At 31.5% G+C, this 15,744-nt stretch overlaps 1 protein-coding gene across 1 annotated transcript in view; it reads right to left on the reverse strand.

Annotated features, from left to right (window-relative positions):
• Positions 1 to 15,744, reverse strand: part of LOC108685366 — a 151,369-nt gene that overhangs the window by 87,405 nt on the left and 48,220 nt on the right. Inside the window, exons 2-7 of the mRNA XM_018190127.1 lie at positions 13,273 to 13,538; positions 11,144 to 11,382; positions 10,325 to 10,539; positions 9,228 to 9,483; positions 7,353 to 7,607; positions 5,466 to 5,596 (exon numbers count right to left, since the gene is read on the reverse strand). Of these exons, the coding sequence (XP_018045616.1) occupies positions 5,466 to 5,596; positions 7,353 to 7,607; positions 9,228 to 9,483; positions 10,325 to 10,539; positions 11,144 to 11,382; positions 13,273 to 13,538 (1,362 nt within the window). The remainder of the gene's footprint in view (positions 1 to 5,465; positions 5,597 to 7,352; positions 7,608 to 9,227; positions 9,484 to 10,324; positions 10,540 to 11,143; positions 11,383 to 13,272; positions 13,539 to 15,744) is intronic.

Below are 15,744 nucleotides of genomic sequence, written 5' to 3' on the forward strand. Positions count from 1 at the left end.
AATTATTTATATATATATATATAATACGAGCAATATATCGTAATTATTTCGATTTACGCGTTAATGTTTTCGAAGAAGCAATTCAAATGTTAAATTAAACAATCAATATGCTCATCTCAGTCTATCTTCAATTCTATTATTTCAATCGAAACACATTTTTACATACACATATATGCAAAGGATTCCACAATCACTATATGATACTTCAATATCATGTTCTGGAAATTAATAATTAGGTAGAAAGAGGAATACATCAAATTATAGTAATTTCAAAATCCTAATATAAAAGGATCTAGGTTGTTTTTGAATAATAAAACTGGTAACTGGAATTGATTAATATGGTACGGTGTATAAATATTCACATATATTTATTCATTATAATTATATTTAATTTGTTATACAAATTTATTTAATATTATTAATTATATTTCATTTTTTAATAAAAGATAAATGAACTACAACAAATTTAAATAAAATTAGAAAGGTACAATTCAAATATTCATTAACAGTTTTTTCAACGTTTACATTGTTAAAAATAATGTTAATTTTATTTTTAACGGTGTAATAAATAGTTGACAGTGTAATAAATAGTTAACAGTGAAATAAACAGTAATTGTGAATTATTTCTTGTCATTTACACTTATGACATATACGTACTAAACAGTGACAAAACAGCAACAAACTTGAAATATAATATATTGCTTTCTTTGGAACAATACACACACTTAATTCTGGAATACTTAATTCTGGAAAAATAGCGAGGTCAAATGCAGCCTCAAAAATTATTTGAGAAAGAGGGAAAATAAATGAAAGAGATAAAATGTAATTTTCATTAACGATTTTTCTGTATACGTTTCATATAAATATATTTTTATTTTTAATAAATACACATAATAAACTTAATCTTTTAATTTTCTACATAATATCTACATAATATGAACATCATGAGAGATGTAAAGTCAAATAAAACTTTATATTTTAAAAATGTTTGCATTTTACTTTTGCTTATAATTTTACTTTGCTTCCTTCTCTTTTTATACATTTTATATAATATTTCATATATTTCACAATTTATGTAAGCAATAAATTTGAAAATTTAATCGACTGTAATACATGTGCTATATTAAAATGATTACATATATTATAATATCTTCTAATGATGTTCTTTAACAGCTTGAAAATCTTATTTATTTAGAGCTTTGCAAGCTTGCATTCTTGTATGCACAGTAAACCATCAAATGCTTTCATGTAATCCAGGGTAAATATTGCTTTAATCTACCCTAGCCCATTCGTACATAAAAGCAATGGGAGTGTGAAATGTTACGTCTATTCCCAAGTTTATTCCGTTCTGTTATAATATTCACGGATTTATTGCCTTTAAAAATAAAATAAAGCGTACTTTCTCACTCACCCATACGATGCGCAGCAGTGGAGTTATATCATCATGTTAAATCTGTAAAATATAAACAAAAAAATCTGTATTATGGCAGCGTCCAAATATTAATATGAAAGAAAATAATCATTTTATGTGCATTAAATATTTCGTTTGTTTCTTTTTTAATCCTCTACGAACCAAATGAAAAATCCAAACATGAATCATATGTAGATATATCTCACATTTCATGCTGTATTTCATCGTAAATATATTATAATTTAGTATGATTGATAACAACACACTTTTCAGTTGCATGAAACCGGCAACATATGCGCGGTACTTTTTAGAAAGTTATAAAAATTCATCATGCTGAGGTATGTCATCCTATTCGGTTCCCGGAGAATTAAGTAGATTTAATAAAGTAAACTACACATAAAGTTCTCCTAAAAAATATTTTTTTTCTTAATCATAAACTTTGATAAATAAAAGTTTTTTCTCTAATTCTTACATAAATTATAAGCTAAAAGAAATTCAATAATTCGAAAATAATAAAATAATAAATAATATAAATTACTTACTCTAAGATTACTCCGCCATTGCATGATGTCTCTCTTAAGCTTCCTCCTCCTCTCAGATAGCTTCACTGCACTCACACAACACTCGCAAGAACACGTTTAATTAAGATCGTGCGACACTTTCCACGACACTCTCGAAGGTAAATTAGCACAAGAGGTGAATTTCGAATGACAGAGGCGAATCTCGAATAATCATCGTAAATAAACGCTAAAATTACGTTACACAATTGACAAATATATATCAAAGCACGAAATAAATTACGATTTTGACAGTTAAACGAATTCTGATTACTCGAAGTCAATTCGTTCCGTATTCGATTCATTAATGCCAAAAATTTGAAATATCAGCTATTTTACCATCGTCATGGTGAGGTTAATTAAAGGGCAATTAAATTACGCGCGTTGATAATTTTTTCTTATAGGAGAAATAGTTCTGATTTTCGCACTTATTGTGATTGAGTCTCAAGAGTCTAATAATGCGATATATAAAATATTTGTAAGGCAACATGCCTTACGTTAATTTTATATTTGTATATTCCGAAAAATATAAAAAACTATATAATTTCAATAAAATAATATAAAAGATATAATATATATAACCATTTGGTAATTGCTTATTTTGTTCTACACAATCCAGAAAAATAGTAATAGATAGATCTTTAATAGATATTAGATAACAATTAATACATAGATTACATTAAAATTAAAAAATTTACAAAAGAAAGTTTAAATTATTAAATTTGAAAGATATTAGAATTATGGGTCAATTTTTTAAGCAGAATCGTAAGGCTCGTAACTTGTTCTCGTAAAACTAGTAAGAATTTATGACTGAAGTAATTCTATGCGTACCGTAAGACATACGATCATTCGTAAATATCTACGATTTCTCGTAAATCTCATTGGCTAGCAAGAAGCTGTCTGTAAGAATATTGCATAAAGTTATAAGCATTTCAGTCATAAGTTCTTATAAGTTCTTATGAAAACAAGTTATGAACCTTATGATACTGATGCTTAGAATTGACCAATTAGTATCACAGAATAAAGAATGATCACATCGCAAATTGTGTAACAGAACAACAATTTATAATCTTCACATTAATATTATTTCGATTGCTATTTCAAAAGACTAAATCATGTGAAACATTTTTTCAGTAGATAACCGTCGTCCCGATATCGTTATTATATCACGGGAATTAATTAATGTTTTCTTATTACTTATCGTGATCAATTTTCAAAGAATAAGACAAAATATGAAATATGTTCCACAACCTCCTCATTCGACAATTGGTGTTCGAATAGTGCATCGCGCGATACTGGTGACTTTGTTTACGCAGCGTGCAATCATGTTATAAAAACAAAGATCAAAGCCACGCGCCAATCGAATTTTTGCCAATCGAATTTTAACGTTTAAAATATTCAGCAGATAATATTCACATAGATTTGCGTTTTACATCTTAAATATATATATTAAATATATATATCGCTCAATGCATTTAATGTTTATTTGAGAAGCAAGAATTACTTTTGTTTTGATCGAAAAAATTCATTGTAAAATAACATTGAATACTTTTCTAAAAATTTCGTTGTCTTGCATAATTTTAAGAAATTATTTTTAAATGGTTTTAAATCAAGAAAATAAAATGATGTCAGAATGAAAAACGGAACAATCTTGAATTCTTGATGCATTAAATTCACAATTTTGATTCTTTTACGATATAAAGATTGAGAAGTAATGAATATAAATTATATATAATTTCATCGTGTCCTATCAAATAAAAATAAATTTTATTTTATCATTTAAGATATAAAAATAATTTATTGTTTGTAACTTGAAAATTGTTGTAATTGTATTTCTATATATATTTGGATTTTTTATTCTAATTAATCTCCAAACACAATTCTTCACAATTAAAATATTATAAGGTAAGTGTGGAATACCTTGCGTATCAAAATTTAGTAATATTGAATAAAAATAATTTAATGAATGAAGAAAACAACAATCAAAAAAATGATTATTATATTGATTTCTAAATTATTTCATTTCATAAAACTTTCTTGCCATTACTAAGACCTGTTTTTCAAAATAATTACTGCAGTAAGAGAAATAAAATTTATTAAATATAACATGTGTAGTTGAATTAAAAAAATAATTTCGCAGTAATTAAGAATTGTAATGCAATAATTATTTTTTATGATCATTCGGACAAATTATTACATTTTTTTTAACAAATGTAAATGGAGACAAGCATATTCATTTGCGCAATCTTTACGTATTCTTTATTCTATATAACATTAATGAAGAAATGAGAAAAACATATATTTGCCGGACGAATATCGAGAACTGACAACCGATTGAAAGATATAAATGAGAAATGAAAATGCGCGATGGAGCAAGTGTACCAGTATTCTCGGGGCGAAATGATCGCTACTATGCGCTCACTTTTATGCCAGAATGCACCATCGAATCGCGTATTTTGCGGGGAAAACAGGGTAGAGAAAGCGGCCCGGTGAGTCGTGAAATAACGAAGGTGCAAGGGCGGAAATGCGGACGCGGCGAAACTGCGATGCGGCGCAATTAAAACGGGGCTTGGACGCGGAACGAAGTGTCTATTTCCTGCTCGGCGTTAATTGAAAATGCAGTTATTTATCATGCGCGATGGAACGCATTCGGGAAATCCGAAGGGGCGAGAGAAACGATCCCTCATGGCAGATTGCCAAGCTATAATTCGAACGACTTGACAAAAAGGGATGAAGTCATATTTTACTATATGCTTCAAATACAAGAGGTACAACAAATTTATACAAATCTGTTACAAAAACTTATTTAGTTGCATAAAAGTTACAATCCGCTTTACTACTTCATATTGTAAATTTAATTTTTTGTAAATGTGTTAAATAAATCATCGTGTGTTTTCACGAATTTAAAATGATTCGTTATTGTATCAAATTTTGATTTAATGATACATTTATTTTTTATCTATGTGATTTCTTTTAGCCTTACATATTGCGCGGCAAGTTAATTCATAAATGAAATCTGATTAAAGACTCATGCTAATACTATTTATACTGCGTGCTCTGATTTAGCTTATTCGCGCACTTTAGTATTTAATTGCCACCGTCGCGTAGAACGTAGCATATGAACTTTGTGAACTTTCGCGCGACTTATTTTATGCGTCAAGTGGAAATCGTAAATCGCATTTTACGCCGTAAAAATGTATCACGTGTGCCGAATTATTTACAGTCACGAGCCAAGAGATGAATATTTTCGTGAGTTTCCTTTTCGCTTCTTACGATATTGGTGGGAGCGAAATAAAATAAAAAATCATAAAATACGATGGGGATTCAAACGCGTCGTAATAAAAATCGACGCTCGTCGTAATATAACATAAAAAAAAGAAGGTGGTCTTACCTTGCTTTCGTCGAATAAATTCCGTTTACTTATATAAAAAGTTAAAGTACGACCTGCGAGCTAATGCAAAGAGATACACATACGAGGAAATGATTGATCAACTCACCCTGAAATTCTTTCCGCGCTGCACTGACGGAAGTGACGATGTTTGCGACGTGACCCAACACCGTTGCGAATAGCAGCAGACCGAAGAACAGTTGACCAATCACAAAGAGATATTCGCCCTTACTTCTCGGTCTGAAAAGAATAAAAGGAAAAAATATTCGAGATATTAAAGTGCTCAGTTAATATTGCTCGGCTTATATTTTTTATTTCCACGGTTTTTACGCGACAATTGAACGATTTTTATATAAGAGGACAACCTTATATCTATAAGTGCTCCAAATTTACACGAATATAGAAGTACATTTCTTCGACTATATCATAAAATGACTCTTCAATATCTATTAGATGATTTCTATTAAATGATCAGTCACCATCGTTTTTAAAAGAAAATAAAAATTGTCTTTGAATAGAAATATTTCCTCTAACAAATATTATAACATTGCTCGATGCGAAAATATTCTTGGCATTTTTTCGCACGAGTTTCTTTATTTTAAGTATACTAATAAAAATATTGAATTTATTTATTTGCACTGTATGTTGACTTTTTTTTGTGACAGTTTTTAAGAGTCTAGGAAAAAATATCTACGAGCTTTTTCTTCTGCGTTTACAAACATCTTTCTAATTGAAATATCGCGCAGATTTTGAAATTGTGCAATATATAACTAAAGTTTGGTCAAATATCAAGGAAAATCGCGATATAATTAATATAAATAAATTTTCGACACTGCATCGCAGAGAAATCTAAATATCGCAAAAAATTTATCAATTTGGTTATCGGTTATTTGGTTGTTTTTCTAGTGGTTTTCTTTTATTTGGATGGTTTAAATATTTTGCATACATATTGTCATCGATTTTTATCAGAGCTACGTTTTACGAGGTCTAGTATCGCGATGCAGAATTATAATAGAATAGCGCGGTGATGGCTTGTCCATCGCTTTTTATATTTAAACTGCATGCAGGATATCATTGCGTGAATACGAGGAATTACGGAATGTTATACGTGGTTAATGATAGTGAACTCGTAGGAATACCACGCGGGAAATGCAGATATAGAATTAAAATGGAAAAAAAATCGTATAAGTGAAAAAAATTATCTTCGATCAATGTGATTCTTTGTACCTAACTCATTTTTTTGTGAATTTATACCATTTTCAGTCAAACTAACTGTGCATCAATTATTTGTTAGTTTTAAAACACACCTAAATCGAAGCAGGAATAATTAACATTACAAGTAATTTAATAATTTTGTCGTTCATAGACACCTTAGACAAATTTTATTAATTTTATTACAAAATTTATAAATAATTTAATTGCGAAAAGTATTACCTCGGCCGGAAATCAAATCCGGATTTCTTGCATTCCGTGCAAGCGAAAAAAATGATTTCTTGTAGCTACGTACGCGTTTTATATATTTTTTATTATGTATTGATCTGAGAATAAATATAATTAATAAACCATGATAATACGAAAAATATTTCCGCGAATTTCCATGACGTTTTCGAAAAAAATTCTCGGATTTATTCGAGACTTCGAGCAGGTTACGAAGGAACTGTTGTTTAAATTGTTGCATAATATTGTGTTGCGACGACTGAAATAACCAAATTTCCTTTATATTCCAAGACAAACTTACCGCATCCCATATTTCATTTCATACACTATTTACAAGATCAAATGTATCTTGCCGTATGAAAGCAAAACAACATGAATAAAATTTACTTAAATAAATAAAAATTTGCATATGCAAATAGGTGAATTTTATGTTGCTTTTCTAGCGTTGAGAAATATCTGGTCTCAATATGTCAATGATATTTGTAGCGCAAAATTTTCCTGTGCAATTCATATAATATATTTACATGTAACATCAACGTATAAATAAATGAGTAAATACCTGGGTAGATCACCGATGGTCGTCAGAGCAAGAGTGCACCAGTAGTAGCTTTGCAGATATTGTTTGACAACGTCCGCCGTCTCGGAGTCGCTGAACACCCAATTCTTACTGCCGAAGCCGTTGTTCTTATAAATAATGTGATAGAGGCACCCGTTCCAGTGAAAGATCACTAGTAAATAATGTATCAAGGAGGTGGAGCGAAACAGATTCGGGTAGTTCGTGTGTCGCTCGGTCCTGTCCATGAACGCCCAGAACCTACATCAGAGATAGAGAAAACGGGTTGAGAAAATTGGCTAAAATTCCGATAATCGTGGAGCGATAAATTTCGAGATTCCTCTTAAAATATTCGGCGGCAGGAATCACGTGGAGCGAACGTGAGACAAACGTGTTTTTAATCATCATACGACAGAAAGGTTCGAGCTTGTTGCCTTCAACAGGTTAAAATATGCTCTCATCCTTTTTTTTTCAATTATTATTTATGAGTGTGACCAGATTTCGTTGTCCGCACAATTTTGCGATTTACGACACAGTCGGGAGCCACGATTAAACGATTGCGATCGATAATTTACAGTATGAAAAACATCGAAAGAGAAAAACAGAAGTCTATTATTTTTAATTTCATTTTCATCCAAACTTAAATGAACTCAATCTATACTGATCGTTACGTCAATATGAGATCATGATTAATGATTTTGCGAAATTGCTGGGAGCGTTAAATGGAATGTATTATTACGTTTGCCATATTACATTTGTCCTCTCTTTAATTCCAATCCCTTTTATCGTCGGTCTTCGTAAATATGTCCATGTTATATATAGGTTCCATTCCATATTCTCAATGCCATCATTTGTCATTAAATGTGGCCACCGATTCCGAGTTCCGTTTGCTTAATATGTCATGTTTAAAATGTCAACGTTAGATGAGAGTAAGGTACGTACACATGTAGAAATAGACTAATGCCATTCGTGAATTATCAGTTCTGACAAAATTGAATTTTATAAAATGTTGTTTACCGACATAAATTGTCGAGACAGCAATATCGCGCTGATAAGTACGAAAAAGATCACATTTTTTTTCGTACGTTACTTAATAATATTGAAATACAACACAACTCATTTGTTCATATTTTTTGTAATACATCCGGAACGCTGATGTTTGCATCGAAGTGTAAATGTTCACGTACGAAAGATCAGCACTGTTACACGCGAACTTTCACAATACTTTTCAATCTGGGTTTACTCTAAATACGTCGCGTCGCACTCATTGCTGTTCCATGAGAAGAAATCCGAACTTTTACACTTGTACATTCAAAGTCAATCACAGGACAAAACAAGAAAAGAAATTCACAACAATGACTTCAATGTTCAGAACGGACCAGATATATACTATATATATCGTGTTACTCTTTAAAACTTTTAGAGTGAATTCTATTTTCAAGAGTGGAAGTTCTTAAAGGTTGAAAATTGACTCTTTTTCAAGACTAGCTCAATTTTCACTCTTTAGAGTGAGATTCTATTCTGCAGAATTTAGAGTGTATATATACAAATGTTGAAACGGAAATGAAATATTCATGAGTTAAAAACTTTTTTGTATTCCGCAAATATGTAAAAAATATTCACAAAAAATATTTCGGTTCGTTACGCTCCACTTAATTCCGCGCCAAATTTTTTTTTAAATCATGCATCATGCATTAAATTTATAATTTTTATAGTATATTAGAATATATCACATTATAAATACAGTAAATGAATATATTACACAATAAATGAAGTGTTGCACAAGATAATATAATCATAAATTTGGCATTTAAAATCGATTCAGTTAATTAATAAATTAGAATATAATTGTAAAGACATAGTGGAAAGAATGCAAATTACCGGTAAATTTTTACGAGTCTAAAACTTCGCAGCATACTGTTAAATCCTATAGATAAGTATAAAAAGTCGAGGGGCAGCAGGCACAGGATGTCTATGTAAAACGTGGTGCTGTTTGTATAATGATTTCTCAATTTCGTAGCGTCGGTTTGCAGCACGCCGTCTTCCAAGTATCCAGTTCGAATGTGAAATATTATGTCGAGTACGTATAAAAAATCCGAGAAGTAGTCCAGGCAGAACCACACCCAACGGGTTTCTCCTGCATTCGCAAGCAAAACAATACCCATTTCAATATGCGCAATATGCGGTATTTATAATTAATATTGATTAATCCTTAACGCTTGATAATTTTTTTAAAGATAAATCGATTTTTTTATGTTTCTCTTTTATGTATAAATTTTTCTACATCGATGAATTCGTTAAAATCTCTTCATTTTCAATCAGTTATAATAGGTTATCGGTCGAAAGGCTATTGATGCCTTCGTATTGATCGCTATTATATTTAACCCGTTTTTTTGTACTCGTGATTGGGAAAAAGCTTCTACAATGGTCTGCATATACAAAAAAATATTTCAGAAATGCCTTTATTTTCTATAATTTAACTCATACGCGTTTTAATTCATATATCGTTTTATAAATCATAGAGCTATTGCTCGCTTTGATATTCAGTTAAAGTAAATATTATAATCGTTTTAACAAAAATCTAATTCGTTTAATAAAATTTCTCAAAACTTTGGAATATGAAATGTCATTACAATCAATTCACTTTGGAACGTTTTCACATGGATAAATTCACATGGATTAATATATATATATATATATATATCATAGTATAATTTAATAATTTCTCTTGTAGGAACGTTATTTATACGAGTCACAGCTTATCAAAAGTCCTATATTTATTAAAATACATTTAAATACGGATCTCGCTTATATACTCTACATAAAATCTAGATTCTCTTACAAATGATTCCATAATTTAACAAATAATGAGCTTCTCAAGAAAATAAACTAATGTACTTTTGATTCGTTCTCTAGATTCCTATGAAAAGCACGTTTATAAAAGGATCGAAGGAAGTCGTAAGTCATTGCAGACTAACCGTTGATCTCCTGGAAGGCAAATCTATAGATGATTACCCAGAAGTTGTAAAGAAAGGCAAGAGAAACCACCATCGACCAATAGTAACAGAGACGTCCCGCAGGATCGAAGATGAAGGACCAATTTGGCGCACCCGTGCGAAAACCCCTCGATCCAGGTTGCCCGGGATAGCCTCTACTACCGCGTTGCTGTTGTTGTTGTTGCGCTGTGTACCTCCTGAGACAGTAATTCAATGCAACGTACGTTGATTAATTACTTTTGTCCCTGGACGCGCTCTGCGACACGGCTGTCCATTTTTTCCGTTACTGTTTGTACCATGTACGAGAATTCGCGTATCAATTTGAAAAATTACGATGGTGGAAGTATTGAATGTTCACAGCACAGGAAAAAAAATCCCGCAATTTTGTACGCGCCAGGCGGTTTTGCAACAAATTTTAAAAACAAGTTTCCTATGTTTATGAAAAGATTTTCCCGCAATTTTGCTTCCGAGAATTCCGCGAAGATATTTCTGTTTAAAGAAGCCCCTGGCACAATTAAGCGATCTTTAGAAATGTAAGAAACACCGCCGTGGTAAGCCTCCAAGAAGTCACTTGAATATTTATGATACTTCACTACGCAGATTTCTTCATTATATTCATTTCTTGAACTTTCATCGCGAATTTCTCCTACAGAAGAAAAATTAGCATCAAATTGAATTTTTCTTGGAATATCCGTTTTTCTTAGTATCAAAGTATGAAAAGAATAGCTTTCGAAGTAACGAGACTTGATATCCGATGATAATTGAAATCGATCCGCAATTACTCGCCAATGAAATACTCACGTTTCAGTGCCGTTACAGCTACTGTTGCTGAGATGATTGACTGATGCCGGTGTGTGGAGATGCGATTGGTCACGCGAGGACGTGAGCGCAACTGTATATGGCAGCTTGAATCTGCCCCTTAGATGGTCCCTTCTTCTCGGCTTGCGACTCAGATCGAGCTCGCTCGCCCCCCGATTTACGTATCCCCCCTGAAGCGAATCCCGTGACGAGCTGAAGTATCGCTGCGACACAGAATACACCTACACCAATTAGGATGAAAAGTTATGACACTACATTACACGAAAAGAATGGTTTTAAAATATCTAAGGCCGGTATTCAAGTTCCTTATTTAAAGCTCGTCTTAAGTATCGTTTTAAGTACCGTCTTAAGATGCTAATACAGTTCTCTGATTGGCTCGTAACATCTTAAGACTGTACTAAAGACAAACTTAAATATAAGAATCGTCTATGAATACTAGCCTAAAATTTTAACTATAAATTAAAAAAAAATTTTATACAATCAAAATTGTATAGTAGGGTGATCAAATCAGAAACTTGAGTCAAAACTTTGTAATATTACTCATCATGCTTGAAATTACTATGTAATTATTTTGATAATTTAACGAAATTATTTTTAGATCTATCTATCTATACCACATTTTTAGATATCTTACACTGAAAAAAAAATGTATTAAATTTAAATATTTATTTATAAAAATAATTGTTAAAAACAAATTATTAATTTTTATATCACATGAATATATCTTTATACTTAATAAATATTTAGTTATACAATTCAAACAAAATGATTTATTAAAATTTAGTATAGTTTGCCAATGCAACAGAATCGTTCTTTCCGCGTACTTTACACGACATTATTTTATATGCAAAAATGCAATGACTATACAGTTTTGCACAAACATACAATATAAATGCAATTCAATATTTAGTAATACCACATTTATAAATGAGCAGTACAAATATTCCGTGAAAAATATATGAAATATCACAAATGACATCAGTTTTATTTACTGGAAAAAATTGGGAAAAATCAATATAATTAATTTTTCTGAAATTAAAAAATTTTAATTTTAAAATTCGACATTTCTTGCACGACCACGGTCTGTTGTTTAATATACTCATCACGTATTTTGCTTAATTGTTAACTATGATGTAATCGTTTTGATTATTTTTTTATCTCTCGGAGATCTTCATATTTTCCACATTGATTTATTCGTGCAATGTTTGAACCATGAAGGTATGGCTTGTATGTGGTTGTAATGCATAATGAAATGAACATTCGCCGGATGTTGCGAACGTTGTTATCTACTCGCAGGATTGTTAAAAAAAAATTTTTTTCATGTTGAATAGTTTAATATTAAACTCGCTTGTCCTGACAAACTCAGGGATACATGCACACACACACACACACACACACACACACACACACACACACACACACACACACACGCCGCACGCACGCACGCACGCACGCGCGCGCACACACACGATGCTTTTTACGAAATTAAATATAATACCAATTATTTTTTTTATCTTTGTAATCTCTTATTGAAATATTTAACTAATTAAAGGCTAGCTAGAGATTTTTCCTCTATTTTCTTATTTTTTTCACCGTCCTTTATTCATTCTCATTTTCGTTATTTTTTTCACAATGTCAGGTACATAACAATGTAAATTTATTCGCAATCATTATTTATTTTTAAGAAATTTCTTTCTTCCAAGAAATAGCTTAATATATTTGCATTGCGAATATAGAATTGCGAATAGAATTTATTTGTTAGAAAAATTAAATTACATTTTAAAAAACTTTATGTGAATTATTAGAAGTCTTTAAGAAAAAGGATTTCTATAATTAAGGAAAATTTGCTTCTCCCTAATCGATTCTAACAATTCTCTCTCTCTCTCTCTCTCTCTCTCTCTCTCTCTATATATATATATATATATATATATTGTACATACATAGATTTAAATAGAAAACCCACTCAAAATCAGATTCAAGGAAATATTTGACGACTATCGAAGTGCTCAATTTCGGCGAGTTCACTCGTAAAATGTCCTGCTCGGGAGTTTCCTCAGCGAGTATGGCAGTGAAACGAATATTTTATCGCGCGATCGCGGACGGTAACCAACCTGCTGCTGCTGCTGATAGTAGTAGTGGTGAGTGGGTGTGTGTCGGCCCATGAATTTACCGCTGACGAGGTCCAAGAGGCTCTGCCTCGAGGGTAAAACCCCTCTGGATACGTTCTCTGCACTCTTGGTGTCATCCTCTTTCTCCCTACCGCCGCCGGTCCTACCATCGCCGGACCTTCCACTTCTGCCGTACTTCTCGCCCCCGTAGCTCAGGGCGGACGCGGAACCGCCGCTCAGACGATGCCTCACCCCGCCTGTGATGACACCTGCAACATCAAACGATGAGAGCTGTAAACGATTCCCTTTTAACTCGACCTATGAGATTTTCTGCTAGATATCGTTTTAGAACTCTTTCTATCATTTGGAAATATTTTCTCTTTTCGCGATAATTCTGCGACTAATTCTTCTAAAAATCTTTTCTGACCTTTAAGTCTTTAAAACTTATAATATAGAAACTTATATTATTTATTGATTATATTGTTCCATAAAAAATAATATTTTTTTAAACATGGAATCGAGACAAACAATTTCCCAGTATTTTAAACGCTGAATACAAATTCGGTTTTCAAATTGCTCCATTATGTCACAATTTTGAGAAATTGGTAGTTAAAGGTGAGGAAAGGACTATTTTTTAAATACTTTAGCATATTAAATGTGATGAACAATTTGGAAACCTGATTTAGCATCCAAGAATATGAGAAATGACTGAAGCCGTTTTAGTATTTTTTGTGGAACAGTGTTATTAAATAATAACTTTTATTATATAATCTATATAATATATTATATTTTTTAAATTCTTAATAATTCTCAATCTCTTCTCTTTTATTATCATTTCTTTTATTTTTGTTTTTACTACAATATTATGTTTTCTTATTTTTTAACATGATATTTAATAAAATTAATATGTACAGAGAAAATAAATATATTGAGAGACAGGAAATGTTATTTCAGTAAAAATGTTAAGGATTTTTAATGTGTGTAAGGATTTCTGTCTTTCTGTTCAAAATCGGATAATTTATTATTTTCATAAGTCAAGAATTTCCTATGTAACGTAATAAAGTAAAACATAATGTATATGAGAATAACAAAGAATGTCTGATGTGAGAATGTGGGAAATAAAAAAAATCTTTTTTAGAAACTTATACTTACAATAAATTCTTTAATAAAATATAATAAAATTGTAATCAATTATAATAAGTATTTAACTATAAATATTTAATTATATAATAAATTATAATTATAAATTCAATTCTAACAACAATTTTGTAATAAGATTTCATTAACATTCATAAAAGATTCGTAAAAGAGCGATTAAAATGTTTGATTTTAAAATTTGTAATAATACATATCTTCCGTTTATCGTCTTTAAATTTTCTGTTAAATATTCTTTGTTAAATGGATAATCCGAATTTACGAAGAAGCAATGCTGTCTCAGTACATGAATTCAAGGCCAAGCACTGTGAATCTCATTGGAAATGCGAGAGGAGAAATAAGCAAGTTTCCGCGGAGATGAAGCATATCCTAGTATTATCTTCGTTCGCGATGACACCTGCAACGTCAAAGAGACTGCAACGAAACGGTACAAGCCCCGTTTTCTTGCAGCATGAGATTACGGCTCATCCACTTTTGCTAGATAGTAACGAAGCGTGACATGATAAGGGCACAAAATCCGTGCGGAGAAAGCTCGCGTTTCGCTCCTGTCGTCCCATGAATCCGTTTAACAGGGAATAAATCTCGATGGAAGAAGTTGTCGTATATTGTCAGATAATTTTCTCCCTGTGCAAAATACTGTGATTTGTTCCTGATCGGGTCAAAATTTTTTTATATATTCCGACAATTCTTGTATTGTATCTACAACTGCAAAAGTGTGAAAAGACTAATACTGTATCGTGTTACATCTTTGTACTATAAGCACGAAAAAATTAATTTTGCTAATCAACACGGGACATTTAAAACTTTTAAAACTTTTTGTTTTTATACACCTAGTTTTAAGCGACGACTTTGTAAATTGCTTGGCATAATAATGGCTTATAAACACCCGACGAGAGAAAGAGAAAGAAAAAGAGAGAGAGAGAGAGAGAGAGAGAGAGATCAGACAGAAAGAGAAAGATCAGATTCGCATCGTCAAAAGAGAATCGGATGGAAGAAAATGAGGAAAAGGGTGAGAATAATTAAATAAAAGACGAATGAAAATACGTGACCGAGACCTACTGTACAAAAGTAACGAAGTGTTACTCGAGAAACATCATAACGAGATTCCTGCTCTCGGAGCTGTTTCGCAAATAATCTCATGCTCGCGCGCCCGGCGTCCTCCATTAAGGTGGTGAAGAAAAACGATCGCAAGAAAATCTGCGCCGGCATTCTCTTCATTATCCTCCTCTGTTATTTTCCCGTTAATGCGATGTAAAATGACACTACGCAAAACAAGCAGCGAGGAATTTCATTGAATATGCTGACGTCAAACGAACGTGA

Source organism: Atta colombica, unplaced genomic scaffold (assembly GCF_001594045.1).
Source record: "Atta colombica isolate Treedump-2 unplaced genomic scaffold, Acol1.0 scaffold100, whole genome shotgun sequence".
Taxonomy (NCBI): Eukaryota; Metazoa; Arthropoda; class Insecta; order Hymenoptera; family Formicidae; genus Atta; species Atta colombica.